This window comes from Alternaria burnsii, assembly GCF_013036055.1.
Source record: "Alternaria burnsii strain CBS107.38 chromosome Unknown 705, whole genome shotgun sequence".
Lineage (NCBI taxonomy): Eukaryota > Fungi > Ascomycota > Dothideomycetes > Pleosporales > Pleosporaceae > Alternaria > Alternaria burnsii.
Window position 1 is genome coordinate 3,264,086 of NW_024066107.1, and position 13,606 is coordinate 3,277,691.

The window sequence follows — 13,606 nt, forward strand, 5'->3', positions numbered from 1 at the left end:
TATATCGAATACTACAGGGAGGTTGGATGTGTCCGCCAATCAATGCTTTGCTGGCAAGCGTAGGATGTGAAAAGGTTCTGGGTGAAGAGTATAGGAATGCGATGATAATGGATCTAGTGGTGTTGGATCCGCGTGCGAAGAGGAGAGTGTGCTTTACAATGCCACGAATTGGAATCATAGGAGAGGGTTTGCTACAAAACTGACTTTGTGTATTATTAAAGAACGGAAGCCGCGGATTAGTAATGACGTAAGAGTTTAGCGGGTCGAAACGATGAAGCTATCCCGAGGTTCAGATAGCGGGGCACATTATATAGTAAGATCCAAAATGATTACATCTACAGGGCGACTATTAGTCGGCAATGAACGACGTCACTTTGTGATAGACGGTAATGAACATTTCAAATCGTAGATTGTAGAGCGGAGAAGTAAGCGAAGTGCTACCATCTCGCGTCTCTAAGCTATGGTACACTCATTGACTCCGCCATTATATCGTCCCTTCCACATCATGTCCTGACCACCAGTGGATATCACTCTTTCGTTATTCCGACGTGTACCAAGGATCCGTAAGGGTAATAAAACAAACGCTAATGTGAGAAGAGAAATCGTCGGAAAATATGATACAGAGATGCTCAAACATGTGTAGTGACATGTACACGTCTAGACGTGACCTAAACCAGACCAATCATGACAGGATGCAAGACGCCTGCTTTTGGACGTAACGAAGCCATCAACGAGAAAGATAAAACCAGTGCTGAACGATCAAAGCATTTACTGCTTCTTCTCGCCCTCACCCTCAGGCTGCTGAGGCTGCTCGCTCTGGTTTTGGCTCTCGGAGCGAGCCTTGTGCATCTGGTCGAACAGGCTCAAAGAGGCGTTCTGGAGCTCGTCGGTCTTCTCCTTGATCTCAGCGGCGGTGGCGGTACCCTCACCAGACTGGCTCTGAGCGATGAACTCGCGCATAGAAGTGATCTTCTCCTTGATTTTCTCGGCCTCAGCCTTGTCGAGACGGTCCTCGAACTCCTTGAGGGCCTTCTCGGTGTCGTTTACGACGCTGTCAGCGCGGTTGGCGGCCTCGATGGCGTTCTTGCGCTCCTTGTCTTGTTCAGCGTACTGCTCGGAGTCCTTGACCATGTTCTCAATCTCAGCGTCAGAAAGACCGGATCCAGAAGCGATGGTGATGGACTGGTCCTTGTTGGTAGACTTGTCCTTGGCGTGAACGTGGACGATGGAGTCAGCGTCGATGTCGAAGGTGACCTCAATCTGGGGTACACCACGGTGAGCCGGGGGGATGCCAACGAGCTGGAAGTTGCCGAGGAGCTTGTTGTCACGGACGAGCTCACGCTCACCCTGGTAGACCTTGATCTCGACAGCGCTCTGGAAATCGGCAGCAGTGGAGAAGACCTGGGACTTCTTGGTGGGGATAGTGGTGTTACGGTTGATCAGACGGGTGAAGACGCCACCGAGAGTCTCGATACCAAGAGAGAGGGGAGTGACGTCGAGAAGGAGAAGGTCGGTGACCTCACCAGCAAGGACGGCACCCTGGATAGCAGCACCGATAGCAACAGCCTCATCGGGATTGACCGACTTGGCGGGGTCACGACCGAAGATGCTCTTGACGGACTCGGTAACCTTGGGCATACGGGTCATACCACCAACGAGGATGACCTCAGAGATGTCGGTGGCCTTCAGGTTGGCGTCCTTGAGGGCCTTGCGGACGGGCTCGACAGTACGGCTGATGAGGGGGTCCATCATCTTCTCAAGCTGAGAACGGGTGAGCTTGGTGTTGATGTGCTTGGGACCAGAGGCGTCGGCGGTGATGAAGGGCAGGTTGATGTCGGTCTGGGAGGAAGAGGACAGCTCGATCTTGGCCTTCTCGGCGGCCTCACGGATACGCTGGATAGCCATGCGGTCGCTGTTCAGGTCGATGCCCTGCTCCTTCTTGAACTGGTCGACAAGGTGGCGGACGAGGGTAATGTCGAAGTCCTCACCACCAAGGTGAGTGTCACCGTTGGTAGACTTGACCTCGAAGACACCAGCCTGAATCTCGAGGATGGAGATATCGAAAGTACCACCACCCAGATCGTAGACAGCTACGACGTTGTCGGTGGCCTTGTCAAGACCGTAGGCGAGAGCGGCAGCGGTGGGTTCGTTGACGACACGGAGAACGTTAAGGCCAGCGATTTGACCAGCATCCTTGGTAGCTTGACGCTGGGAGTCGTTGAAGTAGGCGGGGACGGTGACGACGGCGTTCTTGACGTTCTTGCCCATGTAGGACTCGGCAGTCTCCTTCATCTTTCCGAGGACGAAACCACCAACCTGGGAGGGCGAATACTTCTGTCCTTGTGCTTCGAGCCAAGCATCACCGTTGGTATGCTGGACGATCTTGTATGGGACCTGCTGGATGTCACGCTGGACCTCAGCATCGGTGAACTTGCGACCGATGAGACGCTTGGTAGCGAAAAGAGTGTTCTCTGGGTTGACGACAGCCTGGCGCTTGGCGGCGATACCGACGAGACGCTCGCCCTCCTTGGTGAAACCAACGACGGAAGGTGTTGTTCGGCCACCTGGAGAAAGGATTAGCGTCTTGATCGAATTGGGTGAAAAATCATTTCGGACGTACCCTCAGAGTTCTCAATGATGCGAGGGACCTTGCCCTCCATGACAGCGACGGCAGAGTTGGTGGTACCCAAGTCAATACCAATGACTGAGCCCTTGACCTTCTCCTCGCCGCCCTCAGCATACCCTCGCGCAAACATGGCGGGAGCCCTGAATGCGGGTGTGCGTCGCGCCGCCGAAGCCGCACGAGGCAAAAACTATGATGAGGTCAGAGAATGTTGACGAGCAGAATCACAAAGGCAATTACTTACAGTCCGTGATAATCTTGAGGACAACATTGTGAATGTGTGAGACGCTGCGTGAGGGGATGCAAGCGACAGAAGATTGGATGTAGAGATGATGAGTGGGAGGGTGGATGGTATATATGATGTAGTGATGGAAGCTTTGACGATGGACAAAATTCTCGGAGAAGATTCTAGCTCGTTTTGGTGTAAAATCGCCGCCCGAGGTTCCGCTGTAAACGTCTGTGCTTCCGAGTTGCTACGAACAATTCAATTGACCATGCGACTTGACTCGGAATGGTGAGGAGGCGAATGACAGATTTTGCCAGTGGCAGGTGGTGAATGCTGCATCATGGCGCCATGACGCCTTCTGGCCTTTGTGCTATGACTTCCACCATGAGTCGCCGTGTTCAAGGCTTGGCGCATATGGCTCGCGTGTGGGGAAGATGCTTGACCATGGTGACGCCTGGAACACCTCGAAACACTGCGACTCTATCAACCCTCGCTCCGACGCATGCAACACGTGCTAGACTAGACCACAAATCACAACTACCGCCCTCCTCTCGCCTGCAAACCCATCTGCACTGTATTCCTGCCGGGGCCCCCTTGGATTTCTCCGCCTAGACGACTTGTGACGTAGATTGATTGCTACCGTCCCAGAGACATGCAGCCTTCTCCGACCTGACCGCAAACTATGGCCGTCGATGACTCCCTGAGCAGAGATACGGATACCTTTGTGTTGGCTCAGAAGGCTTACTACCCTACCAAGATCCCTATCGCGTGAGCGCTGGCCATAGACAAGCACACGGTGCGTCGACGCTGACGAGTGCAGACACTATCAATTGCGCCATTTCATCTCCTGCCCTGAACCCGATCTCTTGTACTATGCAAGCGGCGCGGCCGTCTACTGCCTCAATGCGGCCACACGAACCCAGGCACATGTCACCACATTGCCCTGGGAAGCGCGCTGCACTGCTTCCGGCTACGGCTATGTCTGTGTGGGTGGAGAGGAACATGGCAACTTCGCCGCCATCCAGGTGACCGGCTTTCCTCCAACAGACCCGTCCCGTGGCGACGCCTCGCTGCCCCTGGACTTCGAGCACCGCCTGCCTCGACCGCCCCTACTAGGCGCTGCATCGCGCGTACGTCTCGAGAAGATCGGAACCGATATCGTCAACTCCATATCCATACACAAACTGCCGGGTGAAAGCGAGGGTCAGCATGACGTCGTCGCAGTTCTTACCAACAATGACAAGACGGTGCGCGTCTATTCGTTGACTCAAAATCTGGAGCTGGCGGTGCTTGACTTGCCTTTTGCAATGAACCACGCTGCCATCTCGCCCGATGGCCAAATGTTGGTAGCTGTCGGCGATGCCCCTATTGGCTACTTCTTCGAGCGCACAAAGTCACCCAAGCCTGGTAATAAGGCACCTGAGGGGCATATACAATCAACACCTCCAGCATGGGAATTACTGAAGCAAGTGACTCTCTACCGCCCCGCACATTCGCATGCAGACGGCTACTTCACTACAGCTTGGTCACCATCAGGAAGCCTCTGTGCTGTTGGCTCAGAATGCGGATACATTACTGTTTTTGACGTCCAGTTGCTGAAGCTTGTCGAGTATGGTGAAGATGCAATCCTACAGATGATAAGTTCCACGAGACCAGACAGCCGAACCGGGCCCGGCGCGGTACGGACGATGCACTTTTCACCGGCACCATGGGATTTCCTCGTTTGGAGCGAAGACCAAGGTAGAGTGTGCATCGCGGACTTGCGAGCTGGTCTCAAGGTCAAACAAATCTTGAACCTAGATCCAAAAGAAGAAGGTCTCGAGACTGTCGAAATAGCCGATTTTGATCTCAGTCTTAGCCCAGAAATGCACGAGCTTCGCAGAGAAGCAGATTTCATCCGAGGATATCGACGTGCTTTGGATTCGGAAGGGAACACGGCTGTTATGAATGCCGCGAATGAGTATTTCGAAGCGGACTCAGAGCGGCAGAGACTTCACCGGCGGCTGGGTGTCGTAGAGTCGGACAACGATCCACTTGGCTTAACAGCACGCGAAAGACAGGTGCTTAGTGCTTTACGGACCAGTCATAGACAGCGTGAAGAGATCCAGGAGGCCCGTGGGCAGGGGATAACGCCCCGAAGTATCAACTATACAACTTCTGAGCAACTCAACACTGTACCGTATGCTACGCACCCGACTGCTGTAGTGAGACTTGACTAACAACATGTAGGGAGCCCACTGCCCGAGAGGTAGCTGACGCTATGGCTCGTTTCATGGCAGAGAGAACTGGGCAGGCGCACTCACGCAACTGGCTCCAAGAGCGCACAACTCCTCATCGGCGGACTTCAGTCATTGTTTCAATAAACGAAGGCACAGTTAATGCACCTGCTACCCTCACCAATATTACTGACACTGCTCTCACGCGTTCGCCAAACACGGTGCCTGCCCACGCGCGTCGCGTGAGCAACGAGATAGTGGCCTCAACAGATGAAGCATGGCGTACTGTTGAAGAGGCACTTAGTGCTGAACAACAACGCGCTACGACTCGTGGCACTACTGCACATGCGGCTGCCACTGACAGCAATCCCACTGCACCCGAACTCCGCAGCGAGCTTCGTCGTATCCGTCAATTGACGCAGGCGCGTGAGCGGCTCCGCATCACGCGTGCTGGCCAGCCCATCCTCGAATCCTATGAATTCAGCCTGGGCCTACGCGGGTCAAGCCGCACGACGCACGATTCCAGATTAGGCGTACGGACGGCGGGGCTGGCCATGAGCCAGGATGGACGCACTCTGTATTGTGGAACGGAGGAAGGCATCTTCGAATTCAAGATGAACCTTCATATCAGGAAGTCGTTCCCTGCTGTCAATCCCCGATGATGGACTCTTTCTGGCGTTACATTGGGCTCAGAATGACTCTCTTACTGCGTTTTTGTTCAACGATGCATTTTTCAAGGCACTTTCGGGACGGTCTGGCATTTGGTTCGGCGAATAGGTTTAGGCGCACAGCGTACTTGATGGGAAGGAAGGTAATTTTTTTTTGTAATGTCAATTCTGTCTAAGTAGGTATACCCGCATATCAAATAGTCACGAGCATCCTGGCATTTTGGACCGATGCACTTTTTTTTGCTTGTTCATGGGTGATTGTTTGTGGATTCTTTGTCTCAATCTGGGGTAGAGGCCCCTGTCGTCCGCAGGTCGGAGGCGAAAACACGCGGGCGATGTTCGGAGCAAGGGAGAACTGCCGATTTGTCCTCGATGGCGCAATTCCAGCGGTGACTCCCCACAAGATGGGGCTAAGCTACTCGTGCGCATGTCTTGAATGACATCTGTTTATGCTTTTGACCTTTGTACTCATACACCAATTACCTGAAATCTCGCAATTCTCCAGACCGCTTCGCCGTGAGTCTTGCTTTGTTCTATATACAACGGTTTCGTCATCGCCTCAACGCGAAACTCGAAACTTGCAAAACCCCGCCACTCGGCTCTCACCAAGTCCGCACCGCGGACACACCATCATTACAATGGCCGGAGAGAGCTCTAAGAAGGCCAGTGCCGCTGGCAAGGCTGCGATCCCGCTCGACATCGACGGCCACAACCTCCCGCCGTCGCCCGCGCCGAGTTCGCCCCGCAATGGCAGGAAGTATGCGCTCATGACAGAACTCGTCTACACAGAGAGCACCGACCAGTACAATGCCAGCTCTGTGCCCATCTATCAGGTATGCGACACTTCACCGTCACTGACATTGGTCGTGTCGAGGGCTAACATGCGTAGTCGGCAACCTTCAAGCAGGAGTCCGCAACCGGAGGCGGCGGCGAGTACGACTACACACGATCCGGCAACCCTACACGAACGCATCTCGAAAGACACCTTGCCAAGATCATGAACGCGAACCGCGCGCTTGTCGTCTCATCCGGCATGGGTGCGCTAGACGTCATTACCCGTCTCCTACGACCGGGCGATGAAGTAGTGACTGGCGACGACTTGTATGGCGGAACAAACCGATTGCTCAAATACCTTTCAACACACGGAGGCATCATCGTCCACCACGTCGATACCACAAATCCGGAAAAAGTACGCCAAGTCGTGAACAACAAGACGGCCATGGTTCTGCTTGAGACGCCTACAAACCCTCTGATCAAGATTTGCGACATCCCTGCCATTGCCAGCATCGCTCACGCCGCAAACCCTACCGCAGTGGTCGCTGTCGACAACACCATGATGTCGCCTATGTTGCTCAACCCGCTCGACCTTGGCTCTGATATCGTTTACGAATCTGGCACAAAATATCTCTCGGGTCACCACGATCTTATGGCAGGTGTCATTGCCATCAACGACTCTGCGCTTGGAGATCGACTCTTCTTCACTATCAACGCTTCTGGCTGTGGCTTGTCGCCTTTCGATTCATGGCTGCTGCTCCGCGGTATCAAGACCCTGGGTGTTCGCATGGAGAAGCAACAGGCAAACGCTATGCGTGTTGCCACGTTCCTCGAATCCCACGGCTTCAAGGTCCGCTACCCTGGTTTAAAATCACACCCCCAGTATGATCTGCACTGGAGTATGGCACGTGGCGCTGGCGCTGTGCTGTCCTTCGAGACTGGCGATGTCACTATCAGCGAACGCATCGTCGAGAGTGCTAGACTTTGGGGCATCAGTGTCAGCTTTGGCTGCGTCAACTCCCTTATCAGCATGCCTTGCCGTATGAGTCACGCAAGCATTGATGAGAAGACCAGGAAGGAGAGAAACATGCCTGAAGACATCATCCGACTTTGTGTTGGTATCGAGGACCCTGAAGATCTCTTGGATGATCTGAGCCGCGCTGTAAGTTTTGCCTTGTCGAAAACTTTTGTTCCGTCCCTAACATGTGTATAGCTTGTACAAGCTGGCGCGGTGAACATCACCACCGAAGGCTTCCAAGCCCTGGCCGCAGAGGCGCCTGCCTCAAGCCAGCCCACAGAGGCCCCTGCTCCAGCAGAGTCATAGACATCTGTTCCCATTAGTCACCGCTGTTCTGCTTGCCTAGTAGATTAACGTGATACCCTTGTTGCACACGTCGACAGACATGTCGGCTTCACTTCCAAACTCTCTCTGACCCAGTCACCTCTGTCATTGTCTTCCTCGAGAAGCCAATGTTAACGTGATATTCGTCCGATTACATTAGATAAGCATAGCTACTGCTAGCGGGAGTTCTTGTGGAATAAAAAGATCTCCTTGTTGTTCAATGAAAACATCAACTTAATGGCTTTTATCCAACCTCTGGTACTCCTAGTATTTCGCGTGTTGTCAAAACCATGGCAAATTCAATCATGTGCTTCAGGATAAAAAAGTCTTCTGACTCGAACATATGCATATTGCTGAGATCATGCCTCACGCTCCGACGGTAGTCCGATGGATCTCCAGATTCGTGCCAAGCATGACGCCACGTGCTTGTAGAAAGTCCCGGAACCCCGTACCTTCCGACTTATAGCACAACGCATCTCAGCTACCTCACAAGTTGGCTGATTTGCATCGTATTTCAATTTACTCAGAAATTCAGAGTCGCCTCTAGCTCTGCAGCTCCTAAACCACGGCTATCTGCCGTCCCCCAAAACTAACCCCAAACTTAGTGTCCCGCGGTATTACAAGGTGTACCTGCACGTCTGAAACAAGGCTCAGGCACGCCATCAGACTCGCCACCGCAGAAGAGAAGAGAGGCACCATCCATCCCTGTATTACCCCAGACTTCGGATTCGGATCACGTCTTGTACTGAGGGCGACAAGCGAGACTCTAATACAGTGGAGATGATGTGGATTTGACGTCTCTACATTGACAGCTGCATTGTAGTCCTTGCATGACTGTGATAGCAGAGTAAACATTTAATCGAAAATGGTACGGTTCCTAGATCTTCCCCGCGAATTGCGCGATGCGATATATACAGAGCTGCTTTTATCCTGTCGACCTTCTCCAAGTCTGAAAAATACACAATCAGCAACTGGCTGGTGCCGCGTACGGGAACCCGAGGGGCCGTGGGAGAATGGCTGTTTAATCGCGTCACAGGGCACGCCACCCACCTGTGCTAGCTTCCTGGCATGCAACCGTCAAATTAATGAGGAACTGATGCAAATCATTGCAAGAGCGAACCGGAAATGGGGGCTTGCTGCATGCATGGACTGTGTGGAAATTGATGGAACACATCACTTCACTTGGCTTTCCCTGCCACTCGTCAGGACAAAAAAGAACAAGTCGCCCAGAAACGGAGATGAGGATAGGCACGTGTGGCTTAGTTGGTTCCTATCAAGCTGGGCATCTCTGTTTCTCGGTGGTGGAATGTATCACCACGCTGTCGGCAACGTGGCGAAGACACCAGCCTACACAACGAGTATTGAGCAGCTACGGATAGACATTCGCCTCTCTACACCAGCAAAGACAGGCGGACTCCCTCCTCATTATCAAACTGCATGGGAGATATGCGCAGTCCTCAAGCATATATTCGAGCAAGGTCCGGACCCCATTCATAGGAGTCGAAAGGTAGCATTTATTGACGAAGTCGTCTTGAATTTGCTGCCTGCATGCCTATTGGGCAATACTTCCCAGCCTTCCAGTCCAGATGGTAGCAATGATATGGATCACGATATATATTTCAAACCAGAGAGCCCTATTGTCATTATTAGCCACGAGTTAGTCAACATCTGGCAAAAAATCTGGACTGCGAACGACTTCAACACGGTTGATTATCAGGCACGGTACTATCGCATGCTACTAGAGAAGATCAACAGAGTCCGCGTCTGTGTAGATGGAAAGACTTTCAAGACGAGAGATTTGGCTGTCGAGCTAGAAAGAGGAAGAGCCGAGATGAGGAGAATCGAGAGGAGGTAGGCAGGCAGGCGCCGCTAGAATAACCAAGGGCTTTCCTACCTTCTCTGATCAGAGATTCGTAGCGGTGTGGGAACAGTGATCGAGCGTCCGGAGATGAAGCGACTGGGTAAAGGCTCTGTGCGTTTTCGATGTGTCTAGAAGAACGCGCACGAAGCAAAACCGTTCTGTAGCTTTGTGTAATGCACACGTCGTGCTTGACATGTTTAATGCTGCGGATTCATCGAGACGAGGTCCCCTAGAGTCAAGCTAGCCTTCCTGTTCCGCGTCACTGCGGATGCGGCGTCGTAGCTAGCTTGCCGCGGCCTTCTTGCATGCCAATCTCCAAATTGCCCGCCTGAGTAGTTTCCCGATGCTCTTGAAATTGCTGACGAGGCTTTTTCACGTTGAATCGTTCGCGAGCGTTCCCATTCGTCGGCATTGTCAGGGGTAATCTTAGCCTCGGTTCGGCACGCCCTAGTCTGGACCTTCCATCCCAGCATCGACGAGAACATTTATCCTGACACAAAGTCTTGTCGATCGAACACGAATCGTCCGCACCAGCACGTCCTGTTATGCAGCCGTCTTCACACCAGCTATAGTGTTCCACAGATCGCTATCGGTAGCGGTCCGATCATAGTCGCGGATAACAAGTCAAGCTATGAGGCGTACCAGCGCTGACTACATCGCATCCAACACTTTCAGTGGCGCGCTTGGCACGGCGGAATACGTTTCGTGAAACACGGCCTCCGCGTCACGCCCCTTGCTGCTTCAGGCTGCGCCCCTACCGTCATTCGTCGCCATGCTCGACTTTACGAAGAGACTCCACTGCACCCCACACTCGATTGGCCAGACCGCGTCTGTCTGGCTCAGGGGCACAATGTGCAAGACGGCCCCTGCATGCCAACGTGTGTCGCGGATCGCATGTTAGACCATGATGGCGCTGCCAAAGGTGCGGGAGCGAATCCCCGTGGGCGCCATGGGTTTGCGAGGATTTTTTGTGCGAGGTGCAGATACGCGTGTTTTATATTTAAACATTGAGTTGGAGATCCTTACTCCTGACGGGACGATTTACTCGCTTGCTTCATTACTCACATACTCTTGCTTCTGTCATTCCTTCCCTCTCTTTATTCCTTATTCCCAGTCTCTACAAAACACTCCATCATCTCTACACGCTCGCTAGCATTGACCATATACTGTCCTTTCAAAAGCATTACTCTCAACTGCTGGACGGTTGCTTACTCTAAACCTGAGACTCACCAGCACCATGGCTGCGTCCAACGCTTCGACTACGAAGACGCTTCGGCCAGATAACATCGAAATACCACCTTCGACAAGCGGTTCAGCCAAGCCAAACGAAGAGTTTGACGGACCAATATCACCGCGGTCATGGCGACACCGTACTGTTACATACCAAGTCCCCTCACGAAGGCAGACGAATGGTAGCTTGGATGCTGAGGACTACTTTGTAAGTTCTTCACAATTGCTGCAGACTTACAGCTTGCTAACAATAAGCAATAGGTTGGTCCTCGCGACCTGTCCAAGCACAGCAAATGGCCGTACTTTATGCGAATGCACGGTTCCGTCTTTCCTAAGATGATAATACCACTCACAGTAGTGACTCTGTGGTCTACCTTGATTACATGCGTCTCGCAGTTCATTTTTGAGCTCAAAGTCAGCACACTCCTTCTGACCGTGCTCGGTTTCGTCGTCGGTCTTGCTATTTCCTTCCGAACAAGCACTGCGTATGAGCGATACACCGAAGGCCGAAAATACTGGAGTCAGTTGATCTTTGTTAGTCAGAATTTGGCACGAACAATCTGGTACCACACTGCTGAGCGCGAAGGCGATCTTGGAAAGGAGGACCTGCTCAATAAGCTCTCTGCGCTCAACCTGCTCAACGCCTTTGCCTGCTCTGTAAAGCACAGGCTCCGCTTCGAGCCTGGTATCGACTACCCTGATCTTCGCGACCGCATTGAATACCTGGATACTTTTGCCCGCGCTGCCGACCTCGAAATTCCCAAGCCGGGCGACAAGAAGAAGATCAAGGCCGTTGGTGAGTACCTTGGTGTTACATTCGCCGAGTCCAACCCGCGCAAGAGGATCAAGCGTTCCAAGAAGCCTCTTGGTAACTTGTCTCTTGAGATCTTGAACCACCTTTCCTGCTACGTCCACAGCATCATCGACAATGAAACGCTCAAGGTCGGTCTCTACCAGAACCAAGCTATCACTGGTGTTGTACAGCTCAACGAGGCCCTTACTGGTATGGACCGTGTCTTGCAAACTCCTCTACCCATCGCCTACTCCATCGCCATCTCGCAAATCACATGGGTCTACGTCATGATGTTGCCTTTCCAACTTTGGGATGACCTCCGCTGGATCACTATTCCAGGTTGTATCTTCGCTGCCTACATTATGTAAGTTTTTCTCCAAATATACAATCCGCCACTCATACATGAATCTAACAATACATCTAGCATCGGTCTCTCTGCCATTGGCCGCGAAATTGAAAACCCCTTCGGACACGATGTCAACGATCTACCCCTCGAGGCCTACTGTGAAGAGCTCGAGATGGACATTGACACCATCACCGCCCAGCCCGCTCCTACCGCCCGTGAGTTCATGCGTCGCGACGGTAACATGCCCATCTGGCCCCTCAGCCAAAAGAATTACGCGTCCTGGGCCGGAAGGAGCAAACAGGATATCCGTGATGCGTTGATGACCAAGACCAAGGCGGACATGGCTATCAGGAAGAGCTTTGCTGTTCCGAGGGAGAGCGAGAGTGAGGAGAAGGAACATCATGGGTTGCAACAACAGCATGATGCGTAGTTGGTGAGGTTGTTACTGGAACTTTTTAGAAGCGTCAGGCGCTAGACAGGTGTTTATGGGTGTGATATTTCTACCTTTCCACCCAAGGTGTGATTTTTTATTTTTACTACCAAAAAGGGTTTATATCCCACATAGCGAGGGGTCTTTTACGGGGCAATACTAGCCTTTGTTGTACTGCATCTCTGGTGTCACTTGAGTGTTTCGTGCTGCACTAAATGCCTATGCGAACATTGAGGGCTAAGTGTACCCAAATCTGCAATTTGCATGTTGGTCCTATCAAATCATGTGTAAAACGACCTTGAAGTATGTGTGTATATGTGAAAATGGCATGGTTTATAGGCAGATGAGGTCAGAAAGCAACATGTTACATGCCTCCAGGGTTTGAACATCAAGATATTCGATTGTGTCGCTGCGCATCGTACATGGACGAGCAATGCAGCGGTAGCCCTGTGTAGCCCGAGAACGAAAATAGTTTCGCCGCTGCCCTTGTGTTGTGTAAGCCACAGTTCCGCAGCTCCCGAAGTCGTCAGGTGTTTGTTGTAAGCCAAGATGAATGAGGAAAACTTGGCTCTATCTAGAACGAGTAGACTGTCTAGCCAGGGCCGAAGAGACTGTGGTGTCAGCAAAAAGCTGTCTGTGACATCTTGGGTCACAATAGTTTGTCCATCTGGTACCTTGAAGTCATTGCCGCTGGACTGTTCTATCTGACCAAATGTTGATCGTTAGTACATTGAATGTGAGTATGAGCAAGCTGACGAGCTGTTTGCAGCGTGGATGAAATGCCATCCCTCCAGTTGGTGTAGCGAACATGTACCATAGTTTTAAACACAACAGAAATGAAGTATGATCCCATGTATGAGACTTGGGACTTGTGCGTACGTACTGTGGTGTTGATGTCGCGATACTGACGACGATGGAAACTGAAGCGACCCTACCAGGCTAGCGCTTTGAGGCGCTTAGGCAAATGACGTCGCACCTGCCCTGCACCCTACATCTGACGCTTGAACTACTGCTCACATGCAGGCCCAAGCGATCATTCATCCAAACGGCCCGTCTGCGTCAGGCGGAACTAATGCACCCCTCAGACTCTACGGTTC

At 52.2% G+C, this 13,606-nt stretch overlaps 5 protein-coding genes across 5 annotated transcripts; 4 read left to right on the forward strand and 1 right to left on the reverse strand.

The window, feature by feature from the left end:
• Positions 1 to 768: 768 nt before the first annotated feature.
• Positions 769 to 2,894, reverse strand: GT037_001143 (heat shock protein 70; the record flags this gene model as incomplete). The annotated part of the gene is made up of 3 exons (XM_038926190.1): positions 769 to 2,564; positions 2,621 to 2,813; positions 2,868 to 2,894. 3 exons carry the CDS (start codon positions 2,892 to 2,894, stop codon positions 769 to 771), a joined length of 2,016 nt encoding a protein of 671 aa, XP_038792046.1.
• A 637-nt stretch (positions 2,895 to 3,531) lies between these two features.
• Positions 3,532 to 5,727, forward strand: GT037_001144 (uncharacterized protein; the record flags this gene model as incomplete). Its single annotated transcript, XM_038926191.1, has 3 exons — positions 3,532 to 3,617; positions 3,670 to 5,028; positions 5,079 to 5,727. 3 exons carry the CDS (start codon positions 3,532 to 3,534, stop codon positions 5,725 to 5,727), a joined length of 2,094 nt encoding a protein of 697 aa, XP_038792047.1.
• A 644-nt stretch (positions 5,728 to 6,371) lies between these two features.
• Positions 6,372 to 7,831, forward strand: GT037_001145 (cystathionine beta-lyase; the record flags this gene model as incomplete). Its single annotated transcript, XM_038926192.1, has 3 exons — positions 6,372 to 6,566; positions 6,623 to 7,669; positions 7,721 to 7,831. 3 exons carry the CDS (start codon positions 6,372 to 6,374, stop codon positions 7,829 to 7,831), a joined length of 1,353 nt encoding a protein of 450 aa, XP_038792048.1.
• Positions 7,832 to 8,993: 1,162 nt separating this feature from the next.
• Positions 8,994 to 9,704, forward strand: GT037_001146 (uncharacterized protein; the record flags this gene model as incomplete). The annotated part of the gene is made up of 1 exon (XM_038926193.1): positions 8,994 to 9,704. One exon carries the CDS (start codon positions 8,994 to 8,996, stop codon positions 9,702 to 9,704), a length of 711 nt encoding a protein of 236 aa, XP_038792049.1.
• Positions 9,705 to 10,947: 1,243 nt separating this feature from the next.
• Positions 10,948 to 12,509, forward strand: GT037_001147 (upf0187-domain-containing protein; the record flags this gene model as incomplete). The annotated part of the gene is made up of 3 exons (XM_038926194.1): positions 10,948 to 11,148; positions 11,202 to 12,097; positions 12,158 to 12,509. The coding sequence occupies 3 exons, from the start codon at positions 10,948 to 10,950 to the stop codon at positions 12,507 to 12,509; spliced, it is 1,449 nt and encodes a 482-aa protein (XP_038792050.1).
• Between the last annotated feature and the right edge of the window lie 1,097 nt (positions 12,510 to 13,606).